A 25491-nucleotide genomic window follows, 5' to 3' on the forward strand; every position below is an offset into this window, starting at 1 on the left:
GGAGACAGAAATCTTCTTCAGGCAAGGTGGTGGCAGTGGCTGGTGCTTTTTTTTTTTGCAAAGTAGAAATTTTGTCAGGTTGGAGACTCAAAGGATTATTTATGGGTAGTTCCTCTTTTCTTGGCTGGCAAGAAACCAGGTATTCTGCTCTTCTGGTAACATTTTTTTATTTTTCCAATAATTTGTTTTGAGTTGCTTGCACCTTTTGCAGGTAAAAAAAAATGTCATTAAAATGATATGACATAATAGACTGAATAATATTTGTCTTGTTTCTTCTTTAAACTTTTTGCATGACTTTTATTACAAAAATTGTAAAAAATGGTTACTTTTTTACTTTTAGTAGACATTTTTGGGAGGGTTTGGGGGGTTGTTTTTCAGCTATAGCACCTGGTAATAGAAGCGACATTAGTAGCTGATACACCATTTATTGCCGCTGGAAGTATGGAACAGAAGGGAAATTTAGGACATTTCCAGGCAAAATTCTTCATGAAACCTGTGCCAATTTCAGTAGCATAATCTGTTATAGGTCAGTTCACTCGTAGTACTGTAGATATTAAAAGCAAAAGAGAAGAAAAAGAAAAATTTCCCTTGTAGGCAGTAATATGAGCCATCCCTATACATGAATACTTTAATTGGTTTAATGGAGTCTATTCATGCAAGTAAATTTTGTAGAATATCCTGCTTTTTCTATAAAGGGAGTCTTTTTTGTTGTTTGGATAGTTACTGGTTTTTTTCTTTCTTATCACACAGTAGAAAAGTAATGTGATTAATGAACAACTTGAGTTAATTGGAAAAAAATGAGATAAACAAGTGCCCATTCTTCCTCATCTTTGCGTGTTAGCTTAAATTGAGACCTGATCCACAATGAATAATTAAATACTAAAAATTAAACTTGTGGTCATAGGAGTGCGGTATAAATGAATGTGTGCATGCTCTGTAAAAAGATTTATTTTAATAATCAGAATAAACCTTAAGATGTAATTTTATCATGTTGCTAACAAAGTCTTTATATTCAGCTAGACTTTACTATGTGATAGCAGTAGCTGACGTTCCTTACTAAGGCTCAATTTTGAAAAAACTGCAAATGTGTGACTTTAAAGTGTTGAAGTGCTACTATCGATGTTGGTAACGGGCCATAAGAGCCAAAACGGTATCCTCCTGGGGTCCGTGCCAGCTGCTCCCTTACCATCAGTTAGAAAAGGATGAGTTTCTAGCTCAAGTGTCTGGATCGCGCTGAGGTATCTCTTAGAAAATTGCGATTGTTGGATGTTTATGTATTGACGTCTTTATAGTCCGCAGCAGAAGGGGGATTCAATGTTTGCTAGAACTTTCTTTCATATCATGCATCATGCTCATTTAACCTTTAAAAAAAATCTGCCAGTCAATGTTGCTTTTTCAACCAATCAATAAAAAACAAAAATTAAATGACATACCTCATAGTTGACTTTTATGCCCTCAAATGGCTTGACGTTTTGATGTTGACTTAAAACTGCTCCGGTTGACCTGATGTGAAAGGTGATCAGGCGGGACAATGATGGGCAGAACTAAGGAAACTTCAGTGGGGTGTTATGCTTTTAATAGCAGTTCCCCTAGGGATCAGTTCAGAATGGTAAGTAGTAGGTTTCAGTGTGGATTTGGAAGAAGCGAGAGACTTGTTTGAATGAGAAACTTCAATTAAAAAGGAGGAATAGAGCTGACATATTCCTTACGTTCTTATTACTCTGTCTTGAGGATTTATTTGGGTGCAGGCTGGCAGAGACATGGGTTGCCGGCCCTCGTGGAGGCCCTTTCCGTGGGACTTCTGAACATTTCCAGAAGACTCTGTCGTTTAACAGAAACGTTATGATATTTGCAGAAATAAATTTCAGTCTTTTTGTAAGACTAGGGGAAAGGTTGGCTGGGTTTGCACATCTTGTGTTTTTTACAGAATTATTTTTGATGGATGAACCAGTGGCAGAGAGCTCTGAAGTTTGCCAGTGTTATTTATTTATTTCACTGTATGTTCTTTTATGGTGGTAGCTTATTCAAATATATGAATTAAAAAGTCACTTTTAAATTGACTTATTCCCAGAAAGATCAAGAGTTTCATCAGGAAAAAACCCTACATCTTAGTCAAAAAAAACCTCTCAGTATGAGGGCTTCTACCTATTGCTTTCATTATTGTATTACTCTTTCCCAGGGAAGAAAGGATGTTTTATTCTTCAGGCATAGTCAGTGTCTGGCTCCTCTGCTGAGAAAGTGCCAACGTAGATAGTTTCTTTTCAGATGTTGCCACCTGACCATTCAAACTGGATCAGCACCACCTCAGCATCTCCCAGGAGCAATGAGAACCATGCGATAAAAGGCGATTTTTGTTCATTAACACGCTAGTTAGGATTAGGAGCAGTGGTCCTGGCTGAAAAAATAAAAGCAATTTCTTAAGTCTCTTCCTGTTCAGGAAAACACCTAAGTGCATGCTTGCTAATCGTTGGTTTCAGTGGTATTCTTACTTGGTCTAAACATTCAGTATTGGTCTTTTCCTTAATAAAGGTTATGTGTATATTTTTAAGTCTATATTTTTTTTACTATTTTTAGAAAGATCTACATGCAGCTTTCAGTTTTTAGCTAGTAGCTTACAAAAATGTCTGGATGGATAGAGTGGATACAAATACAATAGTTACAAAATCTAGTCGTAATTAAAATTCAAGGGGGAAAAGACATGTGATAAATGACAGTGTATAGGAGCCAGATGTTGGCTGTTTTAGGTGGTGGTGGGAACTCTCCGTGGCTCTCAGAGATGAGACCAGTGCTTTGTGGACAGTAAAATATGCTTTTCTAAGAGCATCTGTTTGACTATTTGTCTTGTGCCAAAATTCGCACACCTCTGTCGTTTGCTGCTCTTCATCCTAAAGGTGGCCTCATTTCAGTCTTCTGCAGCTGGATGGTTTATGGAGCCTCGTAGTTTTAAAATGCTTTAAAATGGAGGAGGACAGAATTTATTTTCTGTAAGAGAGAAGCTGCATATATAGTGGGACGCTGCTGAATTCCTGCTGGCTGCCGGGGAGGAGTTGCATCCTGCCTCGTCCAAATGTGGCATCGTTATAAGCATTTTGCAAAAACAGTTCTGTTTTAAAAGCCAAATGAAAAAATCTGGTCTATGCAGCCCGATACTGTGTGCTCTCAGGAGCAATTTGATCACAGCCCTCCTTATATCTGTCTCTTCTTCCGCCCGAAGTTCCCTACCATAAAATAAATTTGTTCCTACAGCTACTCACCGGGATAATCTAAAACAGTCTCCGCTATCGCCGACACGTGCAAAATGGCATTTTACTGCTTGTCTCCCCCAGCACGTCTGAGGAATCCCGCTGCTAATTGCCGCGTGTTAGCTGCCCACGCGGCCCGGGGGAGAGCCGGCAATCGGTGCTGCCGAGAGCCGGACTTTCACCGGGGCGCTCGGGAGCCGCGTCGATCCCGCCGGACGCTTCCGTGCTTGAAAATCCCTTTTCCAAGCGGTGGTGGGAAAAGAGGCCGAGGCGGGCTCTCCCCGGCTTCCTGGCTGCTCCGCGTAGCGGATGCTCCCAATAGGTGGGAAAATGCAAATCTCGTTGCAGCAAGACAATGTTTTCCTTTTGGATTCTGGGTTTTGTGTGCTTTTGGAAAGCATTTGGCAGCCACAGCAAGTATGTTTACAAAAAGAGCAGAACTGGTAAAGTTCAGGTTCGTGTTTGGATTCAGCCCCAGCAAACTGAAGCTGAAGCTGTGCCAGACGTTTGAAGCTGCCAGACGACAGTTCATCTCAAACAGAAAAGCTGAAGAGGGGGAAAGAAATTTGTCAAACGTATTCCGGGTGGAATTCCAGGCAATTTAATTTGATTCACTACACTCTGAAATGTCTTGGACTTTCCCATTGTTTCTTTACTTTAACGCTAAATTTGGTACCTTCTGGGATCGGTGGTGCTTTGTGCTCCGTTTGTCACGTTCTCTAATTTACTGCTTTTGGTCTCTTTGTGTTAATTGCCGGGACTGAGCCCTGCCAAGGCGCTCTGCTACCTCTAAGGTTACCCGCCGAATGCCGAGGTCATTCTCCAGGCGAGGGGAGCGCTGCCTTTCCGGTGGAGATCGCTGTGGTAAGGAAGGGCGAAAGGGGTAAATGCGAAGGGGGAAAGGGACTTGGGCAGGCTACAGCTGAAGGTAGGGGCTACTGTGTCTTTTTGTGCACCGAGACGTGCCGAGGTGCAGAGCCCGTACAGTCACCCTGTCTTGCTTCTTACGGATTAAAAAAATCTTCCAATTCTAATATTCTTGCCTGAAACTTATATTCATTTACGGTGCCCTGCGTTGGCTCCCTGGATGGGTATGCAGTTTCCTGAGCCAGGCCCAAAGCTGTCAGAGCTTGTGCACAAGTGAAGCTGGGCAGGAGCTCAGTGTCTTCGCTGGCGCATCTGTTTTTCCTGACAGGAGCAGCCCCGTTTCTAGGTGTTGCAGAGTTTGGTTGTTTGTTTTGCGGAGTGTGAGGAGGGAAGAGCCTGAGGCTATCTGACACAGCTACGCTCTCAGCAGCTCCTTCATCTTTCCTCCTAGGCTGGAAATGGGCTGTGTTCACATTTTTCTTCCTAAAAACTTCCTGCAGCTCCCCATGTCTTTCAAACATAGTTTTGGCAAGTTGAAAAAAAAGATCTGCAACACGGGGGAAAAAACTCTGGCGGCACCAGGGCTTGTTCGGGGAGGGCAGCGGGAGCCGGCAGTGGCCGCGTGGGCATTGCACGGGTCCACGTCGCTCCCGCCCGCGGGCGGGATCTAGGGATGCGCCGGAGAGCGTCCGCGCGGCCCCTGCCCTTTAGGAGTGTCGGAGCCGTGCAGCAAAGCCCCCGTGTCATCGCCGCGGTGTGACGTCATCGCCGCGGTGTGACATCATCGCCGCGAGGGCGGGCTCCAGCGGGGCGCTCAGTCCCGCACGCCCGGGCTGCCTGCAAGCACCGGCTCAGGCGCCCCGCGCCTCGTCGCGGCGACGCTCCGGCCGGCGGGTAGGAGGCGAGAGGTGAGCAGCCGCCGACCCGAATTGCCCTCGTTATCACGTTAGCCGCGCGGCCGCCCTCAAACCTACAGCTTTCCTCCAGAAACACGTCGCCATGGCTGAAATCTTTCCCCACGTAGCCAGCTGGACCAACGTGACAGCGCTGTGGAAGTCATTAGGACTGAGGAGAAGAACCTCCGCATGGAGCGCGCCGGCGCTTCCTTCCTGGGGGCTGCAGTGGGGCTAAGAACAACGCGCGGCTGCGGGTAACCCCCGAGCTGCACTTGCTCTGAAGCGGAGGAGCCCATCGGTTGATCCATGAGGTCAGTCGGTCCCCGTTGTTTGGGGAGTTAATCGTAGGGAGTTTGTGCAGCAGGGCCGACAGCAAAGCGGGTCTGTTTGCTGCTGCCTCATCAGCGAACCCAAACTGTCCTGGAGAGCGGTGAGAGGCTTGTTTCTACTTAGCCTTTAACTGCGAGATGATCTCGTTAGCGCCACGGTGAATCTCAATACTGTCCTGCTGGCGCGTGGAATTTGAAGAGCCTCGAAGAACGTAAATGGTTGCCCGCTAAAACTCGGCGTTTGCCAGGAAGTGTCACACGGTTGGTGTTTTCAAAGTGCAGCCAAATCCAGCTTCTCTTTACATTAACCTTTTCATCCAAAGGTAAAGCATCCGCTGCCCGTCCCGGTGGTTTCCAGTTTGCCTTCCTCCTAAGGCCGGGGGAGGACTGTCCTACTGAACCGCAATGAAGGGGTTTTCAGCCAAGGATGGAAATACCTATTGAAAACAGGAGAGAAGCCAGCAGCGAGGTGAATACAGCATTTAGCTGAAAAAGGGGTAATGCTCCGTGTTACCCCAGCTCCCGGTGCCGCCGTGCCCTCCTTGGGCAGGGGCCTTCGCGCTGTCTCCATGTCCTTCTCCTGCTCTGTGGCAGCAATCGTTCCCAAGCGAGGGGCTGGGCACCCAGAGGTGGGTTGCACACCCAGGGTGAAGCCTTGAGCGTAAAAATTCGGGAAACGCTGGGTAATGCCTTCAGCAGGGGACACCGACAGGAGCAGGTTCGTGCTCCGGGGCTGGCAAAGAGGCTTGAATTTGAGTTCTGTATTATGCAAATCCCATGTGAACTCGTTGCCCTGTGAAATATGGGTAGTTTCTGTCTGCAATAAAGTTTCTGGCTTGGTTTTAGATTTTAGATGAAAAGAGTCCTCCCAGCCCAACTCTGAATACCGGGAAGAGAATAGAGGGGAGTATTCCCTTTCCTAATACTTGCTTCTAATCAGATAAAAATAAGCGACAGTGTAGGAAGAATCCCTCTACTGACTGCCAGAACATGTCGATTTATCAAATTTTTCCACTGTTGCTCTTTTTTTGAGCTAGCCTCAGAGCTGACAGTGTATGTTTTACAGTGCAGCAAGGTAGATTGATTGATCCTAAATAGAAAGCCTTTGGGGTCTCGAGCTGATGCTTTAGCTTTGGAAAAAAACTGAATAAAGCATGTTAATGTAGAGAAAGGAGCCTGGTTTAATTGGACCAACTCCTGGCTTGCTGAAAATTAATGGCTGGCTGGCTGTTGCTGCAGTGATTCATCTTTTCTATCATGTTCTACAGTCATTCTCTCCAGGGGGTCTGTACTCCCCTCCAATTCCTCCACCAAAAGTGAAATATAATTTTTTTTTTCTTAAAAACATGTATTTTAGTTGAATTGGCTTGGAGTAAATGAAAAATAGCGCTGGTGGGAATATGAAGGAGGCAGGCAGTGTCTGGGAATTGGGTTTTGTTTACTGTAGGGCTGGTTTTGTTTTGTTTGAATGTGATTTAGATCTTTTTTTAATGTACTCTCAACTCCTCATCACTACTGTCTGACTGCAAGGGTGACAGAATGACTTCAGGTGCCTTTCCAAAGGATGCCTATTTCAGTGTGTTGAAATGTATCGTTCCTCCTCTTTTCATCTGGCCGCGGAAACGGAAATCTTGTGTAAGCAAGAGCTGTTAAAAGTGAATGTAAAGCTGGAAAAGGTGTTGAAAGCATTTAGGTGGCTCTGGAAATGAAAAGATGAGTTTTCAGTGTAGTCTCCATCAAGCCCACGCATTTCTTTTTTCTATTTTTTTTCTTTCCTTTTTTTTTTTTTTTTTTTATCAAATTACTTGTGCATGCACAAGGCTTGCAGTTTTCCCCGTAAAACCAATTGAAGGCAGTACTGGGTTTGGGAAGGCCGAATAGACTGCAAATGAAAGGTGAGGTGGTAAGAAGTTAAATAGTGTGTGCCCAAAACCTGCATGGATAATTTGATCGTGAAGGGGCTTGAGCTTTGGAATTTAAAGTGGGGAAGTTCAAAATGTACTCTTAAATGTAAAGTATTTTTATGTGTCATTTCAAATCTATCTCACCTACTGCTGGAGATGATAGATTTCTACTCGTTTGCTGATTCAGGAGTGTCGCCAGTTGACTTGTACTTGGAATCACTTCGAACAAGCATATAATGGGTTGTGAGTGTCATGAATTTTGTATTGTTGCACATCCAGTATAGGAGGATTCACTGTAGCTGAAGGTTACAAGAAGATAAATAAAGCAAGATTTTGTTTAACATAATTGCATATGGTAAATTGTTATGGTAATTTATTATTATTCCAATATGGCAAATATTAGTAGTCGTAGCTCAGAGACCATATATCATCCACTGGAAAATTGGATGTAATGTTTAACATTGACCTGAGAGATACAAAATTGTTCAGATTGCTGCAGATTTTTGTACTGTTAATTGCAAGAAAATAACATTAAGAACATGCTAAATCATGACATGAATGTGAGGCAGTTCATTAATTCTCCTAACTCATTCATTATTTTTGTTTTTTACTCTGAGGACATTTAATTAATAGTCCATGCTCTGTGAAGCTGACGGTGTGGGCATAAAAGGATATGCATACTCTTTGTGTATGTTAATGTACAAACCAACACATATCTGTTTATCTCCAATATTTTTCTGTATCAAAGTATTTTCTTAAACTGTATACTCTTAAACTTGATCGCTCGGGATATGATTATTAGGCACTGAAGTAGCTGCTTGAATTGCTGTTTTTACCTTTTACCAGTAGAGTTTGGTTTTTCTACAGTGCTATAAATATTAAATAAAGACCCTAAGAGTTTATTAGTGTAATATTTTTTTATGGGGACATGGTTGAAAATGTAACCCATAAAAATAATAATGGCAGGTTGAAAATTATGCATTGTTTCCATCAGGTTTTACAGCTATCATTTTTTCCTATTTATGCATTTATACATTGTTTCTTTTCTCCAGAAGGAGAAAAGTTCCGAGTATTTTATTAACTGTGAGAAGCAAATCTGGTTATGTATTGTATGATAGCATTAGATTCACCATAGGCAGAAATGGGACGGAAATAGGGCTTAGGACTTTTATGTAACATCCCTTGCAAATGAAGGGCTCGACTCTTGGTTTTTGTTTTTACAAAACACTGGAACATCAATGCCTGAAAGTTATTCTCAGAATGAGTGCAAAGATGGTAATATCTGCATAAACTCATTATTTTAGGACATGGGAAACAGAATTCTTGTCTTCTTTCAGCATTAGCCTTTTGTAACTTAAATATTGCAGTCCCAGAACTCCACCAAATGTTCATGTTTGTTCATAGGACTCTGTTTTACAAAACAGTTGTAATAATACATAGTGTGACATTTCTTAATTTTTTAATCTAACACTAATTTAATAATGTGTCGGTGGTTTGTAGATATAAGAATCTGCCCCTACTTGCTTCATGAAGTGCCTGCAAAAGTCCATTTTCCATTTAAACTTTTTCTCTCTCGTATTTGGTAAAACCAAAATGTGTGATTGAGTTTGGTCTACCAATTTGAACAGGAAACTGAATTTTAGGATTCAGTTCCCAGCTTTGCTGTGCATTTCCAATGTGACCACGGGGAGTTCACTTGACTGCGGTGTGTTCCCACGGCTGTAAGGTTGTTTTCTCACAGAATCGCAGAGGGGTTGTTGCATGAACATGAAGAAAGATACCTCGAAAATGGGGCCCCATAAAGGTTTATGCTATGTACTTATTTTCTCAAGCAAATGAAACTTCCCAGTGAAGCAGAGCGCTCTTATTTAACATTAGCACTTAATGGAGAAATCGGTTCGCGAGAATGTAAGGCACCCACAGAGTGTTCAGGAATTTGCGATTTTTTTTGCTTAACTGAATGGTTTCATGCCTGTTCTTAGTCAATAGGTTCCTACTGGCAAAGTTTTTCTTAATTTTTGGCGTGGTGACCTTTTTCTGTTTCTTTATGCCGGGTATGGGCTCTTCTCTTCCCTGCCTGTCGCTTCCCCGAGGGCCGCAGCTCCCCACGCCGAAGCCTGCGAGGACGGATGAGCGCGGGTGCGTGGGAGCTTTGGGTCAGAGCTGCCAGGGCAGGGAAGGAGGCGATTTGCTAAAGAGCATGCAGAAGGCACGCTTTTATACGTGCTTACGGCTCTGCAATGTACTCGAACATCTGAAATTCTACAGGTTGCAGTTAAGACATCCTCATATTAATGGTGTTCAGAGAAGTGGTGTTAAGGGTGGATTTGGAACGTCAGGTCTATCATAATCACGCCTGGTTCAAGAACTACAGTGTGAAAAGCAGATAGCATCCTACTAAAAACAGGGGTAAATATTCTATGCTTTGAAGTTCATCAAACAACTTTGCATTGACCATGGTGGAAAGCAGAGCCCTGAAGGGCCCCATATCCTGTCATGCCAGGGCATATATCCTAATAAATAAGTATTCTCTTTCCTGGTCTTACAGCACTGTGCAGCTTGCCAGAGGGGACACTTTTTAATGGAATAGGGGAAGTTAAAGGAGAACCCAGAATGATAAGGCTTAAAGTGAATTCTTTGGTTTATACCATTTATAGTCCTATTAAATTCAAGATATTTCTCAGACACTTGGGGGGCAAGCAAGTTCAGTGTACTCATACATCTTTCAAGATGCTTGCTTGATCATTTGACTCTGTCCAGCTAGTTTAACAAGCTAAATAATAAAAAGGAACAATGCAAAACTTGTTGAATTTTTTTTACCCTATGTCTTTTTTGAAGAAAGATACCATTTATTTTTTCCTTAGATGCCCAGCAGCTTGCTGCAGACTCCTGCAGCTTCTCTGCCCATCACTCAATCCCTATTTCAGCATATCAAATTGCTGTATTTCCTCCTTTCATAGAGAAGCAATTAAAAATGATGAGGGTAAAGGGTTAAACCTAGAAGCCTGCTAATGAGGGTGCCTTCCTGGTTTTCTTTTCATCACATATTTGATGCAGTTTTCAGCATAAGCTTTCGATAAGCATCACTGAACATTTTTCCAGAGTATATTAAAAAAGTTTTCTTTTCTACCATCCTGTAAAAATGATAGATGTGTGGCTCTGCTGTTTATCTGAAATCCTAATTACTGATGCTGTTGCTTTGAATGTTAAATTCATGCAGTGTTCTTAAGACTTCAAACTGGTCAAAGAAAGATGCATTTGAGTCCACAGAGAGATCTAAGTCTAGTAAACAGATCCAATGTGTGTTTATTTATTTCTTAAATTATTTTAAAGTCAAAATTTACATCAACTGCAAATTACATAAATTTAGAGCTAAAGGAAGAAAAAAAAATGTTTCATGCCAATAGATGAAATTTTAATTTCTGTTTCCATAAGAGCAAAAAGTAGAGGTCAGAGGTAGGATTTGAAAATATGGAAGAGATCCCCTTTTCTTGAGCTATGGCATTTATGGCATTTATGGCAGAACAATAATTGTATTTTTTTTCCAAATGCATATATGTATTGCTTGTCAAATTTCCAAACATATATATATAAAAAAAAATGCTTCTCAGTAGTCATGTAACATTCAGAGGAATCATTTTCAGAGGGAAGAAAGGAGGATGAGGCTATGATCACTAATGACAGCCTTTGCTCGCATGTACTGAGAGCGTGAGTAGCTGGTCTGTGCTGTGTTGGAGAGGTGCTTCACAGGCCCTGTATAAACAGTGCCTAGAGCAATAGCAACAGCTAAACCTACCATCAGCCGAGCGTGGCGATCCCAAATGCCCAGGATCCAGTGAGTTTCTGAATGGTCCACCCCATGTGGCTGGCATTTTCTACAAAGCATTTTCTACTGAAAGCAGTTGTAGGAGAAAACTGGCATGGGGATCTACTTGTGGACGCCTTCCACGGCGCTTTTGCTTAGAACTGAGGAGAGGTTGCGGGATTCAGTTGGGAGAACGGAGAGCAGGTTTGGTGGAACCTCTGTATTCACATAACAGCATGTGAGTCGCATGGTATCGGGCTAGACATCGTCCAAAGTACGACCCCAAAACGCACAGCGTGGACTTTGGATCCTCAGCACCGGCTGTTGAGCAGGTCCTGGTGTGCCCCTGCAGCGTGCCACTGCTTGCCAGGGTAGATGCAACCTTAGCTGCGCTGGGCGTTAAAAACATGCAGCCGAGGCCACGGGAAGAAGCCATAGCGCTTGCTCCTAATGATTCCACCCAGCACAGGTGGAGCAAGGCCTCTCAGGCAACCTTAGCCATCCCTTGTATTTGTTCACCTCTCTAATAATTACAAAACGTTAACATGTTGCTTCTGTGCCTTGAGAATTTGTATAGTGGGATTTTTCTGAGAGACCTGTTTCTGTTTTAATTGGTGTGAGAGATGCTTTGGAGTTTCAGCTGCATAGCTGAGTCCTTCACAGAAAGTGAGCGTGTGTCCACTTGAGGTCACAGCAGTCACGGTGTCTTGGCAATGATATAAATAGGCAATAAAGCAGCAGCAGGGGGAGGACGGGAGGAGATGAGGCGGGGCGGGGGGGGGCAGTCAGCTGGGGGGTTTTTTGCACTTTGAGTGATTTATTGAAGCAGTTTTTGTAACATACAATCATGTGTCATCTAATAGAGAACACAAATTGCTGTCTGTCAAAGGCATGGTACATTGATTAGTCAGCAGATCGTCACCAGGAGCACCACCGAGGCTCGATCCGTGGCGGTGCTGCAGCCTCACCGCTCTCTCCGAGCAGGAGCCGGCACGAGAGCAGCACTTCAGCACATGCCATGCCATCTGGCCTGGTGAGGAGACCTTTCCATACCCCAGAAGTAGCCCCAAATCAAGCACAAAACCACTGCCCAGTCCGGGAGGGGACGTACGGTCCCCAGGGTCACCTCCACGCAGCCACTGAGCAGCGCTCGGGCTGAACCCATGCGCTCAGCTGTCCTCCGGGGTGTTGGGCGAGGTGCCGCTCCTGTTAGTAGCAAAAAGGCAGGGAATGTGGACATCCTCGAAGGCTTTTTCCATTTGCAGCTGCCAAGAGCTCTTCTGTGGGGTTCCCCGCATTTAATCAGCCACCAAGAGCTTGTCTACCTGTGGCACCTGAGAAGAACAATGTGGAGCAGAGACGTTGCTTGTTTAAAAAATTAGACTTAATTTCTCTCAGGATTTTCTCTGTCTCTAGTCAAGTTTGTTTTAAACTAATGGAAGTAATTAGCAAATCACAGAGGGACTTTGTCTAAGAGGTAGCCATTTTTAGATAATGGAGCATAAAAGTCAACATGGTGACATATGACACCAGAGCAGCATATTGGAGCACTGCACTGTGTCTTAAGCAGATGTTTAAGTACTTTGAGTACTGAAATCACTGCATACATGTATAGGATGGGATTTTTTTTCTCTCAGCCTGCAAGTGCACTATAGGGCTTTCTTTTAATCTCAATAAAATCAAAGTAAGCTCTGAATTGTTTTTAATGTGCAGTCATTATCATTCCTTTCTCTCTTCTTCAGATGTCTTTTTGTATATGATAAGTTGGTGCTTCAGAAGGTAAAGCATGGGACTCGCTTTTTGACACTGCCATTATATAGCAAAAGAGTACAATAATGCAGCAATTGAGGTGCATTGTTTCTAACAATGCTTGATAGCAAGGAGTTGAAAATAAATAACATATTAACAGCGAAACACTCAGTGCATTCACACGTATTTATTATAGCTGTGAATCCATGGGGAGATTTGCAGAAAGTCTTGAGAGATTAAGGAGCAGAAGTCTCAGAAAGCAAGTCCCGGAGGTGCTGTGGAGAAGGGCTCCTGGAAGTACCCGCTAGGCCGTGATGCTCTCGGGCCCTCGCGGTGGCTTCAGGGGTGCAGTTGGGTTCTTGCAGATGCTGCCAGACCATGAGCGTGTTAACCGTATTCATTGCTTTCATGAATCTTTATTTTTCAGACTAGTCTAAAACTAATTGAAGCTTATGGAAAGACTCGTTGGCTTTGTCTTTACTATTAAACCTGGCGAGGCCTAGAGCGGGTCTGAGAACTGGGTTGTGATGGTCCATATGGTCAGACAGAGAGCACAGTCCCTGGCTGGAGCCAGACATCACGCTCTCATGGCTCAGGAGGTAGCGTGGGCCAGGCGTTGTCCCCAGTAGGCCATTTAGAAGTGACACCCTGTTTTGGAGGATAAGAAATTTTGACCTTTCTGGAGAGGAGCTGTTGCATGCCGGTTGACCTCAAGACCAGCGCACTTCCTTCCTGGGGTAGAATGGTAGCCACAGATGCTGGCTGGGTTTGGGTTGGGTGCTGCAGGCATGGCACATGGATGCACGGCAGAGAGCAGCTGGAGAAGGGCCCGAGCTCCTCGCCAGCTCAGACTGGGATGGACGTTGAAGTCTCCACACAGAGGGTAATGAAGTGTTTTAAACTTTTGCTTCAGGTTCTGCACCTGGGCTTTGAAGTTTGAGACAGTTCCAAGCTTTTCTGGAAACTGGAGAACACTCAATCCCACAGGCTTTCTTCGTTCTTTATTTAACTTGATAGAAGTCTCACCTTAGTAAGATAAAGATCCCCTCCTCCAGGCTGCTGAATATCTACCCTTTCCGATGACACTCAGGGACTGAAAGCAAGGATACCAAGAGCTTCAACACTGTGGCCTGAGTAGCAATTAAGTAATATCCTGTTCCTTAGACAAATGGTGACCAAAGTCTCATTTGAACTTTGAGTAATGCAGGAGATGCCGCCTTCTGTTACACTGAAAAACATTTGTTATGCTCCTGGAGATAGAAAGTGGAGATAACTGGTCAAATGTCTGGACTAAAGCATTTCAGATGAGATAGGCACGGAAGTTATTTATTGCAGTCTGAGCTACAGTGAAAAGTACAGACAGGCTAACGGCCCGCTTTCCGAAACGAAGCTGGGAGGGACTCTTGTTTTCCCCAGCTTCCAGATATAACAAAAATTAAATCATGTACTCTATGGCAATGAAGTTGCATAAAAACATTGCCCACTTTGTTTTTATATAATAGGTAACTTTATTTATCTTCTTTTTTAATCAGTGTGTGACATTTGCTGTTTGCACCTAATAATTTGCTGCAGCATTCGGTAACAGTTTCCACTGCACACACACAAAAATGTACTGATGTGGTTTAAATAACTATGTAGCCTGGAAAGCCTTTGTAGATGTATAATTATGACATGATCACAGCACCCCGATTACTGAGAGAGACAGCTTTGTGAAGGAGTTGAAGGGAAACCCTGTGGTCAGGGCACAGGCTGGGGGTTGGGAAACCTTCACTCAATTCCTTCCTCCACCCCTATCCGCTTCTCTCATTGCTCCAGAGTTTGGTGGTACTGGGGGCTTTGGCAGCAGGACTGGCTTAGTGTTTCCTGGCTGCTTTTTCCATCCCCCATGCCATCCCTCAGATGTTTTTATTTAAAGCCAGATATGTTTGCTTCCACCACGTGTGTGTGTTGTCCCGTGGATTACCGGAATAGCGGAAAGTGTTTTGGTTCCCGTGTGATTAGCTGCAGGTTCTATTTCTATCAGATTTGGCAATTTTGTCATGTAATAGTTTGGGTTTTTTCCAGCCTAATGTATGTGATTTGTATCATAATGCCAATAAAAATGCTTTTCTAACGAGACAGTAAATGAGCTTGACTGAAAAATGACCAATTAAAAATTCAAACATTGGGGAGTTTTGATCTGACGCTGTCAGCTTTTAAATGACGAGCGGTGGCTTGTGAAGCAAAGTCTTGGGACTCTTCTTCCACCCAGGTGCAAGGTGGTGAGGAGTCACCCGGGTAGAGGTTACAGTTCTGGTGGTGCGTGCCTGCTTCCAGCAGAGGAATACGTTTCACAAAACGTTCTTAATTTTTCTTCTTTGTTTGATTTTTTTGTTTTTGTATTTCTGATAATGGAATCGTTATGGGCTTTTAAATTTCAGTTAAGAATGTGCAAATAGGCTATCTGGTAAGTAGGTTATTGAAGGGTTAGGGAAATGGAGTACATTTTGTGCAAAAAAGTACCCACAGTGTGGGTAATAGACTCCAGTTGAATTTCAAAGATAATGGCAACAAGGGAGAAATCCACTTGTAGAAATGGGGAACAGCTGCGTTTGAGATCTAATGAAACTGTATCAAGTACTTTAAAAATGGCTTACAACTTCTTCCCCGGGGAATGGAGATAAAGCACAAGAGCATTCCTGAAAGGTCGAAGAAACAGTTAAATCATTTCCTTGATGGTTATTAGAGATATAGAACACATCAGTGAAAATTAAATGTCTGAAACTTGTATTTGATTGCTTTTCTTATCACGCCAATCTCACACGTTTCTTCCATCTCTTGCTCTCTGTTCTAGTAAAATTTAATAGCTGTGCCGGTAACAAGGGAATTCGGTATGAAACCAACAGCCTGGACTTCAAGGTGAGAGCGGATGGGACTGTGTATGCTGTCCACCAGCTGCAAATGCCCTCCAAGAAGGTGATACTTATAGTAAACGCGTGGGATCCCCAGACGCGGGACAGATGGGAGGCGATTGTCAGGTTCCTGGTGGGAGAGAAATCGCAGCACAGCGGACACAAGGTAAGAAGTTCCCAAAGCTGCTTTTTGTCTTTCATTCTTCCCTTGCCTGAGTTCCCGATACCTTTAAAAAGTTAAATGCAGCATAGAATTATTTGTATTGTCTGGTCTGTACTTCAGGAGGAAGTTTCCGGATAGGAAAAGCCACAGTGCGCAGCAGTCAACTTCTTGCAGTTCCTTGGTCCTCTCTCACATAAATCATTTAATGTTACCAGCGAGGGAAGCGTTCTCTACGTTCGCAGTTTCATATTCTTAAGTGACCACTCAGTTTGGTTATTTACTGCAGATTCTTACAGCCGAGCTTGTGTTTGCTTCTCACTGCTAATACTCTACCTCACCTTGCAATAAAGCCTGCAGATGAAGGGTGCCTACCTCTCTTGAGTTGAAACAAACCATCTTCCTGAGCAATGCAGGCAGGCTAAATTCACGTTTCTTTTGTGACAACATAAATCTGGAGCAGTGCACTGTTGCTGCTGTGCTGCTGTGGGTAAAATTTGAAGTCTTCTCCGTGGTTCCTGTAATGATTCATTTCTTCTGGTGAACCATCTGTGTGGCCCTGCAGCTCCGTGGTGGTGCAGCGTGCTCCCAAATAGGGGTCCAGATGGGAGATTTAGGCTTGTTTCCTTCACAGACAGTGAGGACAGGGAACATCGCTGCTGTCTGATAAGGGACATATGCTCACATGAAGTGTTGGCCAGCGGGGCAGCGAAGCACAGCGGGGCACCTCTGTGGCAAACGTCCTTCCCTCTGAATGCCAATGTGTTCCTTTCCCTGCAGTTAAAGAGTCAAAGCCAGCTCCAAAGCCTTCACCAGGCAGTATTTCAGGCAGAAGATTGCAGATGTATTCTCTCATTTTTAGTTTCACGGACATAGGTAAAAGGGAGGAAGGATCCGTTCCTGCCCAGCAATCTGAGAGCAACGTTGCCTCATTTAAATACAGCCGTGGGCTGCACGGGACCCTTCCAGTCAGGGAATGCGCCACAAAACACGTTTCTTCTGGCTTGCTCCTTTAGTGGTTGTCTCAGGCCTGCCTGTTCCATATCATCTTTGGCAGCAGTTCTCCAGCTTTTTATATTTTCCCCCTTCCATTTCAGTGATAGTTTGGGCCGAAGACCTTGTACTGCACTGAGTAAACACAGTTATGTGGACTGTTGCTTCCTCAGAAAATCCAATTCTGTGATAGTAACATTTAAGCTTGTTGCTATGGTTTGGGTTAGGTTTAGAGGTAGAGTTGGCAGGAAATTGGCTGAAGAGCTCAATTTATTGTTGTATCTTCAAGACCTGCACTGTAAGGTTGAAGGTCTGTGTCCCTGGGGAATGGTCGTGGTTAGGCTGGGGATGGGCAGGGTCCCTTGGCCATGGTTGTCGTTAGGATTAATACGCCGTGGTAGTTGTCAAAAGGGCAAGGCTGGACTCTACTTCTCCTCTTTCCTGTACTGACTGGACAGGGAGAGCAGGGGAGAGGAGGGAGGACGAGAGAGGGAAAGACTTTCTGCGCCTCGCTCTAAGAATCCCCAAATATGCGAATCTTTGCCATTTGGGAAAACTTCTACTGTGTGTGAGAGAAGCAGGAAAGCACTTGGAGAAAGTTAAATCTAGCAGTCACCCAGCGGGCTGACCCCTGAGGTTTTGCATGGCTTAGAGTCATATAAATACACTTCTCCTCCTCTTCAGTAAGGCTCTGGCTTGTGCAAGATATAATTAAGCCCTGTATGTTATGTCAGCTGTGTTTGCTATTTTGTAGCCAGAGAAATAGTGCTTCCTTCTAAAAGTAATTAAATATTGAAAGAACAAAGTAAGGTGTCTTATATACCGCTTTAAATTTCTTCTCAGCGTAGCAGAAAGAGAACTGGGTAAGCACACATTTCTCTTTTAGTAAAATATTTGGTTGGAAATTCATCTAATGTTAATATAAGCTGAACTCTGGTTCAAAATAGAGAGAGCTAAGCTTTTTAAAATTCATATCCCTGCTTTCTAAAAGCCTTATTAGTGTGTAGTTTGAGGCTGGAAAAATACAGAAAACAACACTAATGACAAGGTCACAAACAGTTTTATTGTGGGTCCCTATTGCAGGCATCTGACTTGCATCTTATTTAAATGCTTGTGCTTTTTGCAAGCAAAATAATACTTTGTTTACTAAAGAAATAAATATGATTGTGAGATTATTTTCAAAAATAATAGTGTTTATGCTAAAAAAACAACAATATCCAGTTCAATGTGTTTCAGGCCGTGACCCTAATATACTACATTTCATGGCTTTTACTAGAAACAGATTTCACATTTGTTTTTGTAAGGTATAATATGACTCAAGCAAAAACAACATAATTGTTTTAAAGACTTTTCTGGTATATTCAGAGGATGGAGAAATCAGATAGGGGAGGGAAAGGAGGAGGTTACATGAGAGAGAGAGAGGAAGAGGCCAACTCTTTCTTCTAGTGCATACATCCATTTTCATTTGTGACTGATTTTGTGAAAATGCCTAACAGTTCCCAGACATAAAAAACAACTGACATGAAGTCTGCCTTGCTGCACATCTGTGTTGGCTGGCACCTGCAACACAACCAAGCCCTACTAGCTTGCTTAGCCATCCGCTGTATTTCTGTAAGCTTCCCCATGACTGACAGCCATCGGTCGGTGCAGTCTCACTGCACAAAAAGACTCTTTCTGCCCCTCTTTTCCATTCGAGAACATTAAAGGAGAAATCAAAATTTGGTTCACAATTATCTGTGGGTAAAGCTTCATGAGAACAGAATTATCCCACTTGGAATGGCCACCGTGAGGCATTCGGTTGATTCAGGAGGTTACTACAGAACAAATCTCACGGAAGGAGAAGTTGCCCCTGTTGGGATAACAGCTGAGGATGTGGGAGACCAGAGATGAGGTCCCTGCTCTGCTGTAAACTCATGGTGCCTTCTGGGGGAGGCTGACCCAGTTTGCTGCTGCCCCTCCGTAAAATGGAGGCAGTGGTTGTCCTTTTCTACATCCAGGAGTGCACAGAGGGCAAACCCCTCCAAACAGTGGTGTGATCCCATGTGCTTGTGATCCTTTATTACGCCAGTATAGAAAAATGGAAAGTTGCAGCATGGAAGTGGAGAACCTTGACGGTGGCCACCGTGCCCACAGAGTGGCGAATCCATTCAGGATGGCTCCCTGTTGGGACAGTCGTCCCCTTGTGCGCTTCCAGTGCAAAATCAGACTTGCTGGTGTTTATGCACGTGCCTCCGAGTGCACAGTGCAGCTACTCACAGTGGAAGCTAACACTTTAATGGTGAGTGACCCACGACGATGACAGTTTCCCCTCCTTTATACTGTTGGCCTTAAAAATGTGCTAATTGGATTAGATAACTGAATAACCTAGGCAAATCTGCAAATTTTCACTGGCAACCACTGTGATAAAAGAAGTCTAACTACAATATCAAAGTTTAATGCATGCAGGATAAAATGATGGCAAAGAAGATAAATACTTAAAGAAAGTGTTTTATGATACACCAGCCTACATTCTCCCCTCCTCCCCAGCAAACACTTGAAGATAAACTTTCTTCTGGTTAATACAAGTGGTGCTAGTAACTGTAGGAACTTTTTTTGTTCAGTCTTGCAGGAAACCTGATAGCAATTCAATTAGAAAATGCAAATGAGGTCACATATTTCCCACAGGAGTGTTGAATTACCCCAGAGGAAACTGAGTGATATTCTAGCATAACAATAAATACTTAAGATAAAGTTTCTTATACTGTTCTTGTCTGACTGCCTGTTGTTGCCATTGAAAGTATCAATGGGACCTATGGGTATAATTTGGAGAACAGAAAAGAGGAAGAAAGCGAAGAAAAAAGTTGTTTATGAAACTAGTATTAAGTCCTTGTAGCTCATGTCAGCACTTACGAAAGATAAACTTGAGCGGGATAATGCTCCCGAAGAAAACAAAGTAAAGCCAGGCTTAAAATATCTGGAATAGGCAGTGCCATGTCTTCTTTTCTAGGAGTGTGTCCTATTATTTCCAACAACTGCATATTGATTTAACAAGAAGACCAAAGATGAAGATTATGTTTGCAAACAGTGACGTAACTGAAGACTCCAATCTTCAGAGTGCCCTCTGCTTCATATTTGCTGAAACTCTGATATTCCTAAGTACATGGATGGATCTGTAGCCATTTGTGCTTCATTTCCCACATCACCCCTGGTGTTTGAGAGCCTCCTCATTACTCTTCATTAGTCAGCATCCTCCACACTCTGAGCCAGTTTGTCCCATCTGACATTGTGGCCCACTGTTTCATATTGATCTTTCCTTATTTTTCAGTGCTTGTGTGTGTCTAAACATGTTAAATCATGTCTGGCAAATTTTTTTCTTTATTAGTTCATTTTATTTTTGTGTAGTTCGCACTTAATGAGTTAAATTGGGATCACAGAAAGAGAGAGTAGGAAGGAATTCTCAGCAAAAGAGTCTGGAGATACAGGATGTATTCAGTACATGTAGGATGCCAGTCAACTTTGCTGACAATGACTTATTTTAGAAAAAGAATTGTTTTCTGTGAATTGTGTTTGTGTAAAGCTATTTCTCTTATTGTCTTAGTGTTTCAAATTCTGAGCATGGAAGTGTGTACTTTTTTGCAATGTTAAATCATTGGCACCTGTGCAATTAAAATCTTGCAAATATATGGATATGCAACTGGTCTTTAAAATATGGAGAAATATTGTCAAAACTCAATCCTTGCATAAGCCCTGCTTATGTTTTATTATGTCTTATTTGGGGATTCTTTCATAACCCAGGTATGAATCCACAGCTATACAATATGAATGTGAAAAGCTGATTCTTAAAGCCAGGTTTTTTTATTTAAAACCTTTAAATAACCATCTCTGGCATTTTACCTGGCTAAGATTTTTAAATTCCAGTACAGCCTTTTATTGCTGATCACAAATACAAAGGTCTCCAGGCAAGGAAAGGCTCATTCAGTGCTGATCTTGTTTATGACCCCAGTTACGGTGCTAGCCAGGGTGTTCTGTGCAGCACCTAGGAGCGATGAAGACGTGTCCTTCCCTTGATGGAAGAAAATGACAGCATTCGCAGGAGTAGTTGGAGTTGTGCTTCCACAGCTCCTGTTCTTCCCGGTGCTCTCAAGTACCTGTGCTTGGAAGAGAGGGGAGAAAGCGCTGCCTTGTCTGTTCCCCTCCCTCCCTTCCTTCCCCGCTCCTGGGGAGACGGTGTGGTATCACGGTGATGGAGTTAGTCCCGTCAAATGGTATTATCCCTAGAGAGGGGCTGGAGAAGAGGGGTGTTTGTCGTCCTCCCTCTCTCTGGCCATGTTCATGCACGTTTTCGGAACTGCTGTACTGCCCGGTGGACTCCCTGGAGCTGCCCCGTTCGACCACTTCTGCGGGCAAGCCACGACTGTCACTAATTCTAATGAAACTGCAGCCTGGGTCATTTTTAGTCCTGTAGCCTCATCAGGGAAGTAAGACCGTAACACAGTGAATGAGAATAGATGCAGTGATTTCTGGTTTTTTAGGTGATTTGTGGGACATCATTTGAGACTTTAACAAAACAGATTATTGGAAAAGGTGAGGGAGCAGTTGACTAATAAAATTAATATCGTACAACTGTTAACAGTGAGACTGATCACAATAACTGTGGAAGACTAATGAAGACATACCAGGTGAACTTGTCTGACTTCACGCTTAAGTGAATTTGAACATCTAGTATTTAATCATAGCATGTGTTCACAAATCATGTGAACTTCTTTGGCTGGATTTTCAGATGTGTTGAATATCATTGCCTTGTACTGAAAACAATATAAGATACATGTGCTCTTTGCCTTGGAAAATCATTCCTCTGAGTGAAGTTTCACATAGTCACACTTGCGACATTTAGTTCTTAAGTAGTCACCGTCTTACCAAGAGTCAGGGTCAAAGACATTCCAGAAAGATCATCCCTAAGTGAAACTCACTCCAGATCTGTCTTCCATCAAACCAAAAAGAAATCATAAGAATTGAACTACCTACGCAGAAATAAGTCTTTTCTGATAAAACAAAACTGTTGGACTACTGTGTACTGCCTGCCTGTGATGTGCGCCTTGCCCTTGTGAGATCCAAGCCCTTGACCTCTGGTTTCACGTTCTTTGTTGTTAACTGCTGAAGTCTGACTACCGCTTCAAAAGAATATTTTGAACTGAATCTCCAAAAAAAAAAAAGCTATCTTCATTGCTATGGTAATTCATTGACAGTAGTGTGTAAACATTAGTTTGAGTAAAAGACAAAAATTCCTTCACACAGGCACATCCGTTAAAATAAATATTTGCTAGGGGCTGTAAGAATTCATCTGTCTCTTCTTCTGCTTCACGAGCTGAAGCAATTTCGTAGTTACAAGCTCTGGGTGAAGGAGGACTTCAGTCCTTTCCGACCTCTTGAGGTCACATCCCCTTTGCTAGATGTGGTTCATAGTAATTCTGCTGCTTGATGCAGCCTCCGTGGCATCACCGGCTGCAGGAGGGAGAAGAACCAGACAAACGCAGGGTCCCGTGTGGCAGGCAAGGGCTAAGCAGGCTGTCATCGTCCCCAGGTAAGGTGCGCAATTTCAAACGCTTGCTGTCTCCATCGAGCAAAGCATTTAAACATGCACTTAAATTTAATCATGTAAATTGGGATAAATTGAATGTGTTCGCATGTGTTCAAGTTTAAGTATATGCTTAGGTGCACTCCAGAATTGGGGAATAAAAGAACAGCCTCCTCTCAAGATCCTCTTGAAATAACGAAAGGATAACTTGAAAGGGCTAACTCACACGCTAGCTCTGGGAAGAAGTACCAGAACGAATTACTTGCTTTGTGTTAAAGTAGAAGTGGTGCCTTGTGATCTCTTAAATCTCTTATGATCCCTTTACTTGCAAACACTATGAAGAGAAGGGATATTATTACATTTAATTCATTATGATTATTTTAATTCATGTATCTTTTGAACCCCTGGCTTTAGAAAAATAAAATGAGATTAAAATTTCTCACAGGCTTGCTAAGGGGTAGATTTGCTCCTGCTTCTTTCTGTGATGAAGCGCAATCATAGTAGGCTGAATTCTAGAAGCAAAAGAAATGTGATTGGAGCAGTTTTTTGAATTTTGCCCATAAAATTGCTTGATAAAAGTTTATCAGTGGTAGATGAAGAAGTCAGCTTTCTAGCCCAGAAATTTTGTGCATCTCTCTTGATAAGATACTTGCAGAGCGAGAGAGCTAATATCAAGCTCCAGCAGTGTTTTTACTTTATAAGACAAGTTCCATCACCTTTATTCCTGTCATGTAGGTATCTGAACAGGTAAGAAGTAGAAAAGTACATAGTATTCTGTAATTTAATAGCCACACTCTTGAGAAGTACTTATAGTTCTGAAGTCATTGTGTATAACTTCTGCCAATTATGAGAATGATATTAACTTGAAGATAGAAGTGTCTTTTTGTAAACACTAGACAGTAGAGTACAGCAGTAATTTAGATGTTTCTTAAACAATCCTACCCTAAGAAGCACTGTGAGATTAGATCTTAGAAAGGGAATGTGGAAAGGTCAAGTTGATGTGGGGAGCTTTGCAAGGAAACAACCTCATCAGAACTTTTTATGTCAGGATATGATATTCAAACCTTTAAATGAGAAAGAAAAGTACATCAAGAGCTGTACTTCATGGATGATGTCATCATCTTTTGTTCATTGAAGGCTCTTCAAGTAATACTCAGAGCATGGCAATGACAAGAAAGATATCACGGGTGCTTGAAGTCTGTGGGAACCGTAAAGGATTCCACCAACAGCAGGTGGATTTCTTATGTGCTTGCAGTGGTCTGTGATTCTACCAGAGAAGGGAAGAGGAAGAGCATCATATAAAATCTTTAAAGCCGTGCACAGTACAGATGATACCTCTAATGATCAATGTGATGTGGGACTACGTAATAAATTCTAGTGCAGCTGTGCCTCTCCACCCTAGCTAAAATTTCCCTCGCCTTAGAGTACTCTTTTTGAGTTTCATGCCCGTTCAGTAATGATTGAAAGTGTTCGTTTCTGCAGATCTCCTTGTTCTGCTGATAGAAAAGCAAAGCATATTAAAGTGCTGTACAGACTTACCTGATTTCAACTTAGAACGATGATTATTTACCTAAAGTTTAGGCAAAGAGAAGGTGTGAGTGAGTTCAGATGATTTCTGAGTTTCATATAAACCGTACCGGGGAATCAACATATTCGGGTCTAATGGGTGGTCAGCTAGTCAGCAACCACCTGAAGAGCCATATTCTTGCTGAAGATGTGAGCTTGCACGTTAGCTACCATCTGTGTCTGTAAGGTACTTATCTGGGCCACCAAACTTTTTAGCTTTTCTGATCGAAGAGTTGGAATTTTTTTTGTTTGTTTTTAGTAAGAGTCTTTTAAGGAAAGCTTGTGGGTTTTGCAAAGAGTTAGTAGGTCTCTCTTTTCTCTGGAGTCCAAACTTAATTTCGCATTTAATTACAGTTGCCCACTAAAGGACCTACTGTGTATTTTGCAAAAAGAGGGTCTTCCCCTCTAGAGAGTTGTAGTCTCCCTAGTTAAAAATTTCCTCGTTTGGCTTGTTACTCTTCCTCAGTTTTTTTCTTTTGCAGCCCTACAATGTTAAGAAACATTTCAGTTCCTCAGCTATTCTGGTCATATTTTATTAGTTAGTTACATGGGATCAAATTTTCCAGAGTCTGCGTAGGCAGCCAGATACCTAACAGTCCTGAATTTGCATGCATATATCGTTTTTCAGACATCAAGGAACAGTGCCTGTGTGCAGGCTGCTGCTCAGCTTTGACGCAGCCTCCTTGCGAGCGTGGCATTTGGCATGCCCAATGCATGCGTGTGCATTTCACAGGGCTCATTCTCCCCCTCGGGGGGCAATAACTCTGTTCGATTTTAGTCAAACTTTTTCGTGCCTGTCAGCTGATGTGTTCTGGAAGCTCGTGCACTTGCCAAATCTGACAATTTTTCTTACTAATTGACTCTAATGTGAACTGCTCTATGCAGCCCCACTGCTAACTGATAAAAAAAAAAAAAAGTAATGAATTTTTGCTTAACTAGCTGATTTAATTAAAATGTTTTTTACTGTAATTGTATGGTTTCTATAAATGGAGAGGTAATTTTGTTAATGAGTTCCTAACCAAACATAACATTCCTGACTGTATGTAGCCAGATTTGATAAAGGTCACAAATAGTGAGATTCCACTGTTTGCTTTTGTAAGCAGTGATGATCAAACAGCTTGATTTGGCACTTGAAATATCCTGTCAGGATTGGTTCCCCCTATTCCTGTTTATACCAGAAATTATTAGTATAGTTTTAGGAGCAGAGGGGGTTCTTCTCTGTATCTGAACACTGTTCATTATCTTCAAAGTGGAAGTCTACTGCCAAAATCACGTCTCATTGTCAATTAGTGGCTTCTCTGCAAACACATTAATTTAATGCCCCTGCTGAAGTACTGTGCACACTGGAACATCTTGCTGCTAAAACACTAGTTTTCAGAGCACTTTGACACAAATCATTCATGAATAGCAATTTATGCCTTGATGGTAATGGGACGTGACATGAAGCTATCTTTGATTAAATTTACCACAGAGCTTACAACTATTAGTAAATAGAGCTAATACAGATGGTCATAACAGACTTCCAGAGGGTGGAT

The 25491-nt window shown here is 42.7% G+C and overlaps 1 protein-coding gene across 1 annotated transcript in view; it reads left to right on the top strand.

Annotated features, from left to right (window-relative positions):
• Nucleotides 1-25491, top strand: part of CDH4 (cadherin 4) — a 467566-nt gene that overhangs the window by 272582 nt on the left and 169493 nt on the right. The window contains exon 3 of the mRNA XM_067307737.1: nucleotides 15626-15849. Coding sequence (XP_067163838.1) covers nucleotides 15626-15849 — 224 coding nt within the window. The remainder of the gene's footprint in view (nucleotides 1-15625; nucleotides 15850-25491) is intronic.

This window comes from Apteryx mantelli, chromosome 18, assembly GCF_036417845.1.
Source record: "Apteryx mantelli isolate bAptMan1 chromosome 18, bAptMan1.hap1, whole genome shotgun sequence".
NCBI lineage: Eukaryota > Metazoa > Chordata > Aves > Apterygiformes > Apterygidae > Apteryx > Apteryx mantelli.